General features: G+C 38.1%; 1 protein-coding gene across 1 annotated transcript in view; it reads right to left on the bottom strand.

Moving 5' to 3' along the window:
- The window catches only part of TRAIP (TRAF interacting protein), a 49,086-nt gene extending 34,081 nt beyond the window's left edge, over window positions 1-15,005 (bottom strand). The window contains exons 1-3 of the mRNA XM_051986346.1: window positions 13,215-15,005; window positions 3,018-3,075; window positions 2,113-2,196 (exon numbers count right to left, since the gene is read on the bottom strand). Of these exons, the coding sequence (XP_051842306.1) occupies window positions 2,113-2,196; window positions 3,018-3,075; window positions 13,215-13,312 (240 nt within the window). The 5' untranslated portion in view covers window positions 13,313-15,005. The remainder of the gene's footprint in view (window positions 1-2,112; window positions 2,197-3,017; window positions 3,076-13,214) is intronic.
- Between the last annotated feature and the right edge of the window lie 500 nt (window positions 15,006-15,505).

Raw genomic sequence — 15,505 nt, 5'->3', positions numbered from 1 at the left:
GCTGTCTGAATTTAAGAGGGGTTTCCTATTAATAAACACAAAAGTAAAGGTACTGAGGACATAAGGGACATAACTAAGTCTCCACTGATGACACAAGGATGCATTCTAGCGCCAGTTTCCAGAACACTATTCCCATACAAAAATTTATTTTAATACCTAAAAAAATTTCATTAGTGCAGATACTCCCTTTACTGACACAGGCTACATATAAAACTTACTGATGCAGGCTACATATAAAACTTCCATGTTTTAGTAGACCATCTTCATTATTTGCTATGCCTAAAGAAAATTCATCATTTTGTGGCAAACTGTCAAACCATCTCAATAGGGCTGGCTAGGCTGGTGCTTAAATAAAAATTCACTGGGAGACCCTTGCAGTGAGACAAGTTTTGTCAAAGCTTGTGTTCTAGCAAATCTGGGGTTATCTCCACATCATAAGCAGGTATTAGAGGGGATTGTAATAGAAGATGCTGAAACTAAGGCTCAGAATATATATATTCTAAAAAAGAGACAAATTAGCTAGCCTTCCATCCTGTTTTAAGTCCATTTGGGAATCCCATAACCTCAAGATAGATAAGAACCTACTTTCTGTGATCTACTGGGAACTTCCTTATTAGCTTTAGGCCTCCAAATACTCACTGGTCAGACAAGGGTGAGTCTGGATATTTGAGGAATGAAGGATATGCTGTAACAGTTAACCAGGGAAAAATGCCAGCCAAATGAATCAAACAAAAACCCAAGGTCTTTCTAATCTCTTTCATACTTTGTTACAAGCTTTACTAAGAATTTACTTAAAATCATTCTTTCAGTCCCATAAGACCCTGCCCTCTTCCCCTATTCTCAATTTATATTTTTTAAGCAGGAAGGTATTGGAAGATGTCATCATTGCCATCATTACAGAGGCTATACCATTTAAAAACGGAGCTGTTGCTATGACAATGGAAATGATGCTAATGGCTGAGGCATACTGGTTTGAAGCAGAAGAGGGTACAAGAGTCCCATTATTTGAACTCCAGCTAACTCAAGGCTCAAAGGAAGCAAATGTGTCACTAAGCTACCAGCAGGAAAGTAGAACAATTCAATGCCTAGCAAAATTAACCCTTAAAACCCAGCAATTACTTTGTCAGTTCTGGCACATCTTTATTTAGGGAGCCCTATGATTCTAGCCACATCATGTCCAGAATGTTAACAAAAAGAATCCAAACGGAGCTCCTCAGCTCTGTGAGTCAGCTGTGGAAGACTACACAATACTCCTAAGCCAAAGGCCAAGTCACTGGGAACTTTAAGAGTAAAGGAGCTCAATTATTTCTACTGTATATTCTATACTCAATTTCCCTAGTTACAAAATGAGGCTGTCAGAATTAAATCGTTTCATAAGCAATTTGAAAGAACATCCAAGAAGGGCTTTGAGAAATCTACAAGTACAAAGGCTTACAAATATAGCAATGTGGCTTTCACTACTAAACACCACTGCAGTATTAAGTGTCCAGGGAATGGGGACATTACATTAGTGTTTTTCAAACTGAGAACTGTGCAGGAATTTCATGAGGACTGCAGATAAGAGCTGTTTGACTCTAAATCCAGTGCTCTTTCCATTATATCACACTGGCTCACATAAAAACAATAAGAATGAGCTTAGGACCAAACTGAAGGGCAAATAAGGATCCTGGATTCAAATTCCAAGTTGGCCACTTACTTTTTGGTGGCCTCATTTTCCTTATTTATAAATGGACTTGCCTGAAGGGCCTTCACAATTTTAAATCCCAAGATCACCTTGTTCCTGCATCTGTCTCCTAACCATATCACTACTTTATAACTCTCCTTTGCTTCAATCTCCTGTGGCAAGAGCCCAGTTATTAATACTGAGCTCTCTTTTCTAACAACATAGAAACCCTGACCTTTATAAGTAGACACAAAATGCCATAGGGGTTCTATTGAATAATAAAGTTGAAAAACATTTCTCCTGCATAATGGCCCTGCATACCTTAAATTAAAACAAACATTAACTGCTTATTTAATAAACATTAAATGTAAGCATTTCAATATATAAAAATTAGGGTGGGGGGGAAAGATTGCATATAAAACTATGAATCTTTATTTGTTTTTGCATACCTTTAAGGTCTCTGCATCCAAGCCTGCTTCCTCTTCCTGAGCAAGGTCAAAGAAAAGTTTATTGATAATGGACTTTCTGCCAACCTAGATGGGAAAATAGAATAGGGAAAATAGACTCATTATCAGTACCCAGAACAAGAAGCAGGTATAAAGGGGAAAAAGAAGAGATGAAGCATCTGACTGTGAAGTAAATCGCTTTCTCTTTCCACACTCAGAACACTTAAGATTATGTCAGAAATGGCACTTTGCTCTTCCTCTAAAGGAAAGAATTAGGAACAGGATTCTTTCAGAACAGCAGGTGCATTCTAGCCAAAATAGATAGCTTCAGAGTGCCCCCTGCTCTCAACAAACCCAGGCGGTCACAATTTTGTGTTCTTTAAAGTTATGACATTGTTTAATTGAATGACCACTTCCACTGATAAAAATCCCACTATTCCAAGGTAACTCAATGACAACAAAGCAGCCAAAAGCATTGGACCTTAAGGAAATTAGGAAAAATATGGAGATCAGTTTTCACACAGTATTACTTGACATAACTGAAAATAAACTGACTTCTCACTGATTTTGACACACAGAATCACAAAATTTTGATAGTTAGAAGGGGCTTTAGCAGCTATCTAGTTTGACCCATAACCAAAAGGAATCTTCACTATAACAAACCCAAGCGTTCATCCAGCATCTGCTTGAAGTCCCTCATGGTACCATCTTGTTGAAATTTTACACAGAATGAGGATGCCCAAATGAAGCTGCTATGTGGCTATAGACATAAAGATATATAGAAATAGCCATGGACAAATTTGCTATTCCCCCAAGAACTCTTCTCATTCAATCACTTCAATAAAGAAAGATAATCTTTCATCAAGGCACACCTACCATCACCATTACCCCTAGAAATAATAGCTTACCTGGATCCGACACTGTGGACATGTACGACTTGGAGCAGTGTCAAACCACTTAATGAGGCTGAAAAAGAAAGAAAGGGCAAAATGGACATCTTTAGATATTGTTAAGCAAAAAGTTCATAAGCCTGAACTAACTGCTTCAGGAAGTTTGTGAAATACAAATCAAGCATTTATTGAATATAAAAGCCTACACTGAGAGGATTCAAGATATAATAGGCAGATAAATCCCTATTTCTAAACCAACAGAGCCTTTAGGTATCACTTAGTTAAATCCTCTATCTTTATGGACAAGAAAAAAAGATCCAGTGTGGTTAAGTGATTTACTTAAAGACACTAAGACAGTAATAGTACAGAGTCTAGCTAGGATGTACTCTTAATTCCAGTGGGGCTTTTCTCACTATACTATGATTTTCTGCCCAAGTAGTACTTACAGTTTAATAGAAATGATAAAATAGGATTAAAAACAACTCCTCAATTTGTATATTTTAAACTTGCAAAGTATTGTTCAAACAAGTCTGCAAGGTACTACTGTTGGTGTAGTTGTGAACCAATTCAACCATTCTAGAGGGCAATTTTGAACTATGCCCAAAGAGGTATAAAACTGTGTATATCCCCAAACAGACCATTAAAAATTAATCGGAAAATAATCTAATCCTGAAGAATATGTGAGTCAAAAAACAAATCACAAAAACCAATTGATAATTTCAGAGAGTGACAATGGAAACAACATATCAAAATTTAGGGGAAGAAGCCAAAGTAGTATTTAGGGGAAAATGTATTTCTCTAAATTCTTATATCAACAAAATGGAAAAAGAACAGATTAATGAATTAGGCACGCAGCTTAAAAAACTTGAAAAAAAACAAATTAAACCCCCGCCCCCCCACCTGAAGACCAAATTGGAAATCCTGAAAATTAATGATGAAATTAATAAGATTCAAAGTAAAAATCACTATCAAGCTAAAAAGTAAATCTAGGAGCTGGTTTTATGAAAAACCCAATAAGACAGATAAGTCATTGATTAATTTAATTTAAAAAAGAAAAAAAGAAAGAAAGAAAACCAAATATCTGGTATCCAAAATGAAAAGGCGAAACCACCACCAATTAAGAAGAAATGAAAGCAAACACTAGGAAATATTTTGCCTAATTATATGCCAATAAATCTTACAATCTGAGTGAAATGGATGAATATTTATGAAAATATAAATTATCTAGATTAACAGATCAGAAAATAGAATGCCTAAATAACTTAGAAAAAGAAATTGAACAAGACATTAATGGAAAAAATTCTGAGGGCGAGATGGATTCACAAGTGAATTCTACTAAACATTTAAAGAACAATTACTTTCAATACTATATAAGCTATTTGGAAAAATAGGTGAAAGAGTTCTACCAAACTCCTTTTATGACACAAAGATGGTGCTGATAAGTAAAACAGTAAAAGCTAAAACAGAAATAGTAAATTATAAATTAATTTCCCTAATAAATACTGATGTGAAAAATTTGAAACTTTACTATCAAGACAATTCCAGCAATTTATCACAAGGTTCACATGCTATGACCAGGTGGGATTTATCCCAAGAAGCAGGATTGGTTTAATATTAGGAAAATCATCAACATAATTGACCATATCAATTGCAAAGCCAACTAAAATTTTATGATTATTTCAACAGATACTAAAACGATGCATACTCTTTGGCTGAATAATACTACTAAATACTACTAAATTTATATCCCAAAGAAATTTAAAAAACAAAACAAAACAAAACAAGGAAAAGGGACTATGTGTACAAAAGTATTTATATCAGTTCTTTTTGTGTTGGCAAAGAATTGGAAATTGAGGGGATGCCCATCAATTGGGGAGTGGCTGAACAAGTTGTGGTGTATGATTGTGATGGAATACTATTGTGCTGTTCAGGAAAATCTGGGAAGACTTATGTGAACTGATGCAAAGTGAAACGAACAGAACCAGAAAATTGTACATAGTAGTAGCAATACCATACAATGATAAACTGAATGATTTAGCAATTCCCAACAGTTCTAAAAATTCAAGATGATTCCAAAGGATCTATGATAAAAAATGCTATCCATTTCCATACAAAGAACTGATGGAATCTGAATACAGATTGAATCATACTGGTTGTTGTTTTATTATTTTCTTGGGTTTGTTTGGGGTTTTTTTGATTTGTGTTTTCTTTCACAATATGATTAATATGAAAATGTTTTACATGACTGTACATGTATAATCTTATCAAACTACTTGCCTTCTCAATGATAGAGAGAATTTGGAATTTAGAAGTATAAAAAATGAAGGTTAAGCATTGTTTTACATATAATTGGGGAAAGTTGATTTTTTAAAAGTCTGCAAATTAACTAAAATAAATATCACCCTCATTTTACAAACTAAGGCTCTGGAAAGTTACATGAACTTGCCCATGATCACACAAATAATAAGTTTCTGAGAAGGAATCAAAGCTTTGTTTGACCAAGTCCAGTGCTCAAGCTACTATACTATGCTTAAGTAATATAATTATAAAAAGCCATTATACTAATTAAAATATAATAAGCACACAAGAGAAAAAGTGTTACCAAAAAAAAAAAAAAACTAAGAGGGGATTGGTTCTGGTTTGAGAGAGGGTGATGATAATTAGGAAAGGCTAAATAAAGAGATAATACTTAAGGAAGGCCTTGAAAAATGGAAAGATTTCAACAAGTAAAGATTTACTCATCTATACACACCAAAAAAATCATCTTTCTTGGTATTGCCAATTCCTCTACTTAGTCCTTAATCCCTTCCTCTCTTCTTCCCTCTGGCAGTATACTCCCTTGATCATGGAATCTCTTTTCATTTTCAATCTCTTCATATCCAATAATTTTTCCTTCAAATATGCCAAGATCTCCCCCATCCTTAAAAAAAAACCTTCACTTGACCTTCAAACAATAATCATACACCTCAACTTCCATTATCTCTACTTTTCTTATCTCCTACTCACTTGCTAACATAGTTAGATGGCACAAAAGTTGGATGAGAGAGGTTGGAAATAAGGAAGACCTGAGTTCAAATACTTCAAATACAAATCTCAGATACTTAGTAGTTTCTGTGATCCCGGTCAAGTCATTTAATCTCTGCCTCAGTTTCCTCATCAATAAAATAGAGATAATAATAATAATAGCTCCTACCTTCTAAGGTTGCTGTGAGGATAAAATGATAATATTTTAAAAATACTTTGCAAACCTTAAAGCACTATATAAATGTTAGCAGTCATACTGTTGCTGTTATTATTTTCAACCTCTTATAATATGCCTTGTGTCCCTACCATCTAATAGAAAGTGATCTCTGCTAGGTCTTTTTTGCTAAATCTAAATCCCCTTTCTCAGTCCTCATTTTTCACCTCTGATTCTTCTGATGCTACTAAGCAACCCCTCCTTCTGGATATTTTTTTCTGAGCTGTCATGATACTTCTATTATGATTCTTTTTCTCAGTCTCCTTCTATGCATCATGCTCTATGTGGCGTTCATGAATGCACGAGTATTCCAACTCAATCTCTGTCCTAAACTTTCTCTTCTTCTGTCTTTGGGTAACCTCATCAGCTCCCAATAATTTAACTATAATTTCATGCAGATGACTCCCAGATATACAGATCCAGCCCTCATTTTTCTCCTAAGCTTCAGGCTCACCTCTCCAACTATTTGCTTGTCATGCCCATCTGGATGGCCCATAGGTATTTAAAATTCAATATATCTAAAAAAGAATTCATTATCTTGTGCCCTAAGCCCATTTTCCTCCTAAATTCCCTATTTTTGTAGAGGGTACTATCATCTCTCCAGTCAATGAGGTTCACAATATAAAGTCATCTTAAACTCTTCAATCTCATCTCCCTACATCTAATCAAATGCAAATTATATCTTGATCCTATTATCTCCTCCATATGATTCTCAATTTAGCTATATCTGTCAGTCTCTATCTGTTGTCTCATGTTTACTTTTAGCAAAAGTAACCTAGTTCAGTAATCATGCTCATACAGCTCATCAATCATCATCATCATCATAATCATCCTATTATTTGGTCTCTCTCTATCAAGTCTCTTCTCTTTAATTCATCTTCAACCAGCTACTAAACTGCCGTTTCTGACATGTCTAAACATGTTACTCCTTCAGCATGACATCATCAGATTTAGAAATATCAAACATCTGCTTGCCATCTAGGGGAGGAGGTGGAGGGTGGGAGGGGAAAAATCGGAACAGAAACGAGTGCAAAGGATAATGTTGTAAAAAAAAAAAAATTACCCTGGCATGGATTCTGTCAATATAAAGTTATTAGTAAATAAAATTTTAAAAAATCAAACATAAGGCTTCAGTGGTTCCCCACGGTCTTTATATTAAGATACAAACTCTTTTGCTTGCATTTAAAGTCCTTCATATGCTGATTTTTGCCAACTTTCTAGGCTACACTAGCACAATCCTCATCCTCCCATACTCCAGTCAAAGTGATCTTGCTTGAGACATTCAATCTCCTGCCTCTGCTCCTCTGCACAAGCTGATCTCCTTATCTGGAATACTCTGCCTCCTGCAACTCCTGGATCCCTTCAAAGCTCAATGCAAATGCTGCTTCTTTCTAGAGACCTTTCCTGAAATGCTAGTACAATGCAGCTCCTTGTGGACAAGCAATGCCTGAGATAGAGATTGAAGAACTTTTTCACTTTTGCATTAGTGTACTTAATGCCAACAGTGCACAATGCTTGCCACATAGGAGGCATTTAATAAATGCTTATTAATTGGATGGATTGTGTTTTGAGCCTGCTACAATGTAACATTCAAAGCTCAGAGAACAATGTAAGCCAAGTCACAGCAGTAGCAAAATGTACTTGAGGAATGATGAGTTTTCTGGTTTAACTGCATCACTATTGAACAGTATTAGAATCAAGCTTAAGAGATTTAAGTTGGGATCAAATTATGGAATACCAAGCTAAGGAGTGGAGATTTCACTTAGGAGACAATAAGGAGCAATCAAACCACCTGTTACAAAGTCAAATGCAAGTTCTAGCTCTGTTCTAAACCTACAATACTGTACTGCAACTATGTTAGAACCCAGTGTTATACTCACCCCTTGGAGAAAAGCCCAGTCTGTACTCAAAGCTAAAAACTTGAATCCGTTTGGAACATGGAGACAAAATATACTCAAATAGGTAGGTGGAGACCTGGATTTTGAGCTAAGCTTTACCAGTTTTTCCATTTCTTTTAGTCTCCCTAGTTTCTACAATCTGAGAAATGGGGAGAACTATACTTGTCAACTCCCTCCCATCAAAAAAGTTGCAAGGACGAATGAGGTAGTGTCTGCTCCAAACACTTTGCAGTTCAGAAGAAAGATGTGAAAAACACTGAAGTTGTCATTCTCACTTCATATTAAGCAGCTGGAAAGTACAAAGAAATGATTTGTCTGAAAAAAATGGATGTTTTAATTTCACAACCTTATTTCTTCTTGAGTCCAATTTCTCTTTGTGCCCCAGGACTACAATGTTTTAGTATATTGGATACTCAACAAAAGTTACAGATAAAGGTTACCACAAGCTACCCATAATCACATAAAATGGAATAATCTTTGGCTAATCAGAAATTTCAATTCTTCTATATTACCATTCTTTTCCAAATTGCAATTGTTTCTGGTACTGGTCAGCAATATGTAAACCTCTGTTACTTAGTTTAACATGTATTTTATGGTATGGTGAAAAGAGTTCAGGATTCAAAGTTAGAGGCCTCTAGGTTGAAATCCCAATGCTGATGCTTACTGCTATGTAATCACAGATAAATCACTTAATCTTTATGGAAATCAGTCTCCTCACTTGCAAAACACATTATATTTACATTCTCTACTTCACAAGGGCATTATGGAAAAACTTTGTAAACTGTAAAGTGCTGAATAAGGTATTTGTATGTTATAACTTTACATTAATTTTAATTTGGGTGAAGAATACAATTGTGCTTCAGTTGAGAATTTTTTTTTAGCTTATCTTATACACAACTTACATAATATAATCAATGAGAGCTAATAAATTATGAAAGTCTATACTGCTGGTAGCCATGACTGAGACAACCTAGGTTCCTCTTGAAGAAAGGATCTGTTCAAAGGAAAGGCTTGAAATAGGCAAAATGATAATTAGTATTTGTATTTCTTTGTTCTTCAGAGTTAATGACTAAGAAATATCCTGAAAACAGGGTTCTTCATGTGTAGAAAATGACGGACTCCACCTCTATCTAGTGACTGAGAACATACAGGCAATTAGTCAGTTACTGTTGCCTTAAGTGAGCCAACTCTTCTCTGACCATGCCCTACAGTTTGGAATCTATATTACTGTCACTTCTCAAAAATCAATAACTAGGTTTCATTCCTTTGGGTTATGCTTTCTTGGAATTTTTTTTTGCCCATCAGGTCTGATGTTGTCCCACATCAATATGCTTCATAATGCCTGCCTAAGAATTTTGCTGCCTAATTAAAACAACTCTGAGGTACCACTACACACCTCTCAGATTGGCTAAGATGACAGGAAAAGATAATGATGAATGTTGGAAGGGATGTGGGAAAACTGGGACATTAATACATTGCTGGTGGAACTGTGAACTGATCCAACCATTCTGGAGAGCAATTTGGAACTAAGCTCAAGGGCTATCAAACTGAACATATTCTTTGATGCAGCCGTGTCTCTACTGTATCCCAAAGAGATCATAAAAAAGGAGATATACAAAAATGTTTGTAGCAGCCCTTTTTGTATTGGTAAGGAATTGGAAACTGAGTGGAAGCCCACCAATTGGGGAATGGGTGAATAAATTAGATCATATAAATATAATAGAATCAATTAGCAGGATGATTTCAGAAAGGCCTGGAGAGAAGTGAGCAGAATGAAGAGAACATTGTACACAGATTATGTAATGATTAACTGTGATGGACTTGGCTCTTTTCAACAATGAGGGGATTCAAGTCAATTAATAGATTGGGGATGGAGAGAGCCATCTGCATTCAGAGAGAGAACTGTAGAGACTAAATGTGGATCACAACATAGTATTTCACCTTTTTTGTTGTTGGTTGCTTTTTTTCTTTTCATTTTCCCCCCTTTTTGATCTGATTTTTCTTGTACAGCAAGATGAGGAAATATGTACACAAGAATTGCACATGTTTAACTTATTTAGATTACTTGTTATCGAGGGGAAGGGGAGAAGGGAGGGAGAAAAATTTGAAAACACAAGATTTTGCAAGGGCGAATTCTGAAAACTCTCTCTGCATTTATTTTAAAAATGAAAAGCAATTTTTGTCAAAAAGTGAGTTCTTATTCCAGAAATTGGAGTTTGGGGGTTTATCAAATATTAGATTACAATAGGCCTTAATTATTAATCGTGTGGTATGTATCTAATCTATTTCACTAATCCACCACTCTATTTCTTAGCCAGTAGTAAATGGTTTTGATTATTGCTACTTTATAATATAGTTTTAGGTTTGGTATTGGTAAGCCACCATCCTTTGTAATTTTTTTCATTAATTCTCTTGATATTTCTGACCTTTTGTTCCTGTAGATGAATTTTATTATTAATTTTTTTTAGTTTTATTTGATTGGTATGGCAATGAACAAGTGGACCAATTTAGGTAGAATTGCCACCTTTCTTACATTAGCTAGGGCTAGCCAAGAACAACTGATATTTTTCCAACTGTTTAGTTCTGATATTATTTGAGAAGTGCTTTGAAATTGTGTTCATATAGTTCTTGGGTTTGTCTTGGCAGGGTAACCCCCAAGTATTTTATTTTGTTTACAATAATTTTAAATGGAACTTCTCTTTCTAATTGTTGCTGATGGGCTTTGCAGTAATATATAGAAGTGCTGATGATTTGTTTGAGTTTATTTTATATCCTGCAAGGTATGAATTGTTTTCAGTGTTTTTGGATGATTTTCTAGGATTCTCTTCCTCTCTCTCTCTCTTTTTTTTTTTTTTTTTTTTTGCTGTGAGGCAATTCGGGTTAAGTGACTTGCCCAGGGTTACACAATTAGGCAGTGTTATGTGTCTGAGGGCAGATTTGAACTCAAGGCCTCCTGACTTCAGGGTTGGTGCTCTTCAATGCACCACCTAGCTGGTGTGGAGAAAAGAGCCCAGGATTCGGAGTTAGAGGGCCCTAGGTTCAAATCCCAATGCTGATGTATGTAATCACAGACAAGGCACTTAATCTTTATGGAAATCAGTCTCCTCACTTGCAAAACACATTATATTTACATTCTCTACCTCACAGGGGCATCTCATATCATCTGCAAAGATAGTTTTACTTCCTTACTGCCAATTCTAATTCCATTAACTTATTTTTTTTTCTTATTGCTAAAGCCATTATTTCCAGTACAATGTTGAATAATAGTGGTGATAATGGGCATCCTTATTTCACCCCTGATGTTACTGGGAATGCATCCAAGCTTCTCTCCATTATAAATAATGCTTGACATAGGTTTTCGAGACTGGTTATTATTTTAAGGAAAGCTCCCTTTATCTTTATGCTCTCTAGTGTTTTTAATAGGAATGGGTGCTGTATTTTGTCAAAAGCTTTTTTGGTATCTACTGAGATTATCATATGATTTCTGTTGGTTTTGTTATTGATATGGTCGATGATGGTAGTCGGTCTAGAAAGATTTACATAAACTGATGTTAAGCAAAACAAGCAGAACCAGGAATACAGTGAATACTATGAAAGGCTTGGTTCTTCTCAGTGGTTCAGTGATCCAAAGCAATCCCAATAGATTTTGGACAGAAAATGCCATCAGCATCCAGAAAAAGACTGAATGTAAATCAACATATGCTCCATTCACTTCTTTTTTCTGTTTTTTCTCTTTCTCTCATGGTTTTTCCCTTTTGCTCTGATTTTTCTTTCCCAACATGATTCATAAAGCAATGGGTATTAAAAACAACCTACTAAAATAAAAAAAGTAAAAGCTGTTACCAAATTTAAAAAAAAAAAAAAAAAGAATCTTGCTGCCTGAACAAATCCAATATGAAAATGTTTTGTGTGACTTCACATATATAATAGATATCAAATTGCTTGCCTTTTCAAGGAGGGGGGAAGGAATGAAAGGGGAGAAAAATTTGGAATTTAAAATTTTAAAAAAATATATTTTAAAATATACTGAACAAAATAAAAACATATTGGAAGAAATATGAAAAATGCAAACCAAAAAAAAAAGAAAAAAAGAATCTTGCTGCCTGCTATCCCTTCCATATGCTTACTAAACAAACTATATGCATCGCTTCTGAGCAACAGGTTCAGACAAATGGTCCTCCAGGCTTCATTAATAAGTATGCGGCTATTTGACGTTTAGTGTAGTTCAGTATAGAGAAACGGAATAATCAAGTCTAAGTCTGTTTTCTGCCTAATCCTTTAAATGAAGTCTATTCTAACTTTGTATAACCAAAGAACACAAAGTCAAAAATGAAATTTCTTTTTCAGAAAATTCTAAAACTTTCTCTTTGTATATGTATATATGTGTGTGTATGTACATGTGTGTGTATACAGGTAGACATACATACATTTATTTCTCCCTGGTCTTAAAGCCACATTTTAATGAAGGAAATGCAATTGAAGACAGGTGTATTTTCAATACAAAACCCCACAAACAAAGGAGGAAAGTGAACTACTGATCTTCTCAAGAGTTCCGTGACCTATCTATTCCCGTGGCCCCAGCAGCAAGAGTTTGACAGGTGACTTCGGCGGACGCCGCTTTCGGGAGCCGGTATTAGCAAAGCAAGGGGCCACCGCCTCACGCCGAAAACTTCTCCGTGCCTTGCACCTCTCCCTGGTGTCACAGAAAAGCTCTGGGAGAGCGTCCAGCCCCAAATCCTCACGCCCGGAAACTTCAAGAGCCCGGATTGCTGTCAGCCCCGCAGTAAAGAGCAACGCTAAATATTCCCCAAAGCCGGAGAAGGCCAAGCTGCGCCTGCGCAGGGTCCGAGCTACAGCTTCCCCTCCCCCCACGGGGCACTCACGTTCCCGATAATCCGAAATTCTGATTCTAAATTACTACGGGGGTTTGCCGGGAGTCTGCATCTGATACCTGGGCATTCCCTGAGCAGTCTGTCGTCTCCCTAGGCGGCCTGCCCCAGTTTCCCCCTTTCGGAAAACCGCTCTGGGCGGAGCGACCTCAAGACCCTGCCCCCCACCGCCGGCCCGGCCCGCACTCACCAATCCAGGTGGAAGGTGTGCCCGCAATGGATGGCGGCCACATCTCGGGAGTGGTCAAAGAAGTCCGAGCAGATGGTGCAGATCGCGCGGATGGGCATCCCGGCCCCGGGCGCTTCCTCACGGGGCGCCCCTCGAGGGATAGAACCAGGCCAGAACAACAGGCGACCGAAGCTTCTAGTCTCTCTTCAAATTTGGCTCCGTCAGAGTCGCTTCCGGAAGCGAGGAGGAAGTGACGCAAGAGCGAGGCGCGATATCCGAATGAGAGCGGCCGGAGGTCCGCGAACCAGGAGAAATGAGAGGGAGAGAGGAAAGGGCTGGGCTCGCCCGAGCTGAAGCGGTGGAGGCGCGTCCCTTGACTTCCCGCTGCTTTTTTTTTTTTTTTTTTTGACACGGGGCTATTATTCTCCTTGGAGTGACTGGCTGGATTCTTGTCCTAACTCTCTCCCTTTCCCAGACAAGTCCTTCTCCCTCCCTGGGCCTCAGTTTCCCCCTCTGTAGAAGGAAAGAGATGCTAAATGTTGTCCTAAATTCCTGGGCGGGGGTGGGGGGGAAAAAGGGGGGAGAGAAGAACCTGGGCTGGAACTCCACTTCTGCTGCCTCTCGATCATGCACCATTGGACTGAGACCTCAGTTTCCCCATCTATGAAATGGTCGGGGTGGTTGTAGTCATCCTAGTTCTTCCCTCCCTCCCTCTGTTTCCGCTATATCCCGAATCCTTAGGGTCGTCAGCCTGACATGGCCCAGCCTTGCCCTGACTGATGGCCCGGCAGGCAAGGTTTCTAAAGTTCTAAAAAACAAAAACAAAAACCACGTTTCCCCCATTATCCTATGAGCAGGAATTGTTTGGGTTTTGCCTTTCTTTGCACACCCTATGCTTGACACTTCTTGTTATTCAGTCGTTTCAACTGACTCCTCCTAACCCATTTGGTGTTTCCGTGGCTAATATACTGGAGGACCCCGCCTAAGTGTGAAGCAGCAGGTCAGTCCTCCCAAAGCCCCCACAGCTGTGAATCCTAACACACCTGAAGGAATTGCACATCAGCCTTTACTGAGACGTTCCTTGTGAACTGGGAATGAAATACGTTGGAGGCAAGAGGGAGGAGGAGAGAGCTCAGAGACCGTTTCTCAGTCTCCTTGTGCTGGGGTCTCTTCTGCTGGTCAGAATTAGATCCCCAGCAACCACTAGCAGGTGGCTCCCGGAACACCCAGCAGCCACTGTCAGGCTGCTCCCCTAACAGTTTGGCATTTCCTTCTCAAGCTTATTTTGGAAACTGAGGCAAATGGGGAAGTGACTTACCCAGTCTCACACGGCCAGTAAGTGTCTGGAGCTGGGTTTGGATTTAAGACAGGTCTTCACAGTTGCAAGCCCAGGGCTCTATCCTGGGTGCTGCTCCCTCCACCCATCCTGCTTTTATTTACTTTGTATCACTTGGTTAGTCTCGGAAGGTCTGAGGTTTTGAACTAGGACCACGAGTCTTCCTGACTCCGTGCCCAGTGCTCAGATCATCTACTTCGCCATCTAGCTGTCTGCCTGACACAGAGTAGTTGCTTAGTAGTTGACTGATTAAGGAGGGTGGCAAGTTCCGGGCCTTAGGACCAATATCCTGGGAGCTCAGGTCCCCTGCCCTTATGTCTCCAGGAAAGACTTCTCCCCTCTCCTTACTGTCCTTCAGATCACTCTGCCTCAGCCTTTATTAAGGGGATTCCAGACTGAATCAAGTCCCAAAGTGTGGCTGCAGTCCATATAGCCCCCAATAATCTACCTTTATGTATTCTTCAGCTTATTTGCAGGGACTCTGAAAACCAACTACTTGAATTAAGCCACAGAACTAAGATAATGAAGGCTGAGCCCAGGCAACCTTACACCTATTGGAACCGAGTTATCTCCTTGAGGTAGAGAGGCAATGTGCCCAGAGAATGGCTCTTTGATGCCATCTATGACGGATATAAATCCCAGCTGGTGGGAATATCGTGCCATTCCTTCTGCAAGCAGGTGAAGAACAGATTTACAGCTAGCCCATGTCTGTCTTTACCGACCCACACCATCCAGATAGTATGTTAGGGTTGGGTATGTGTGGCAACACCAGGAAGAAAAGGGAGGTGAGAAAAATTGGCTTCTGGGAAAAGCTGGTCCCACAAAGAACAAACTTGTTACTTATAAATACTAATCAATGTTCAATTGAATTGATAAACTGAGGCTAAACAACTAACCTTAGTTATTCTGCCATTCCCTAAGAAGCTAGTCTTTTTTAGGTGCTTCTGGAAAAACAAGGCTTTTTATGAGCCTTGAA

Source organism: Antechinus flavipes, chromosome 1, assembly GCF_016432865.1.
Source record: "Antechinus flavipes isolate AdamAnt ecotype Samford, QLD, Australia chromosome 1, AdamAnt_v2, whole genome shotgun sequence".
Lineage (NCBI taxonomy): Eukaryota > Metazoa > Chordata > Mammalia > Dasyuromorphia > Dasyuridae > Antechinus > Antechinus flavipes.
Note: the sequence above shows the minus strand (reverse complement) of the source record. Positions and strands in the feature narration are given on the sequence as shown.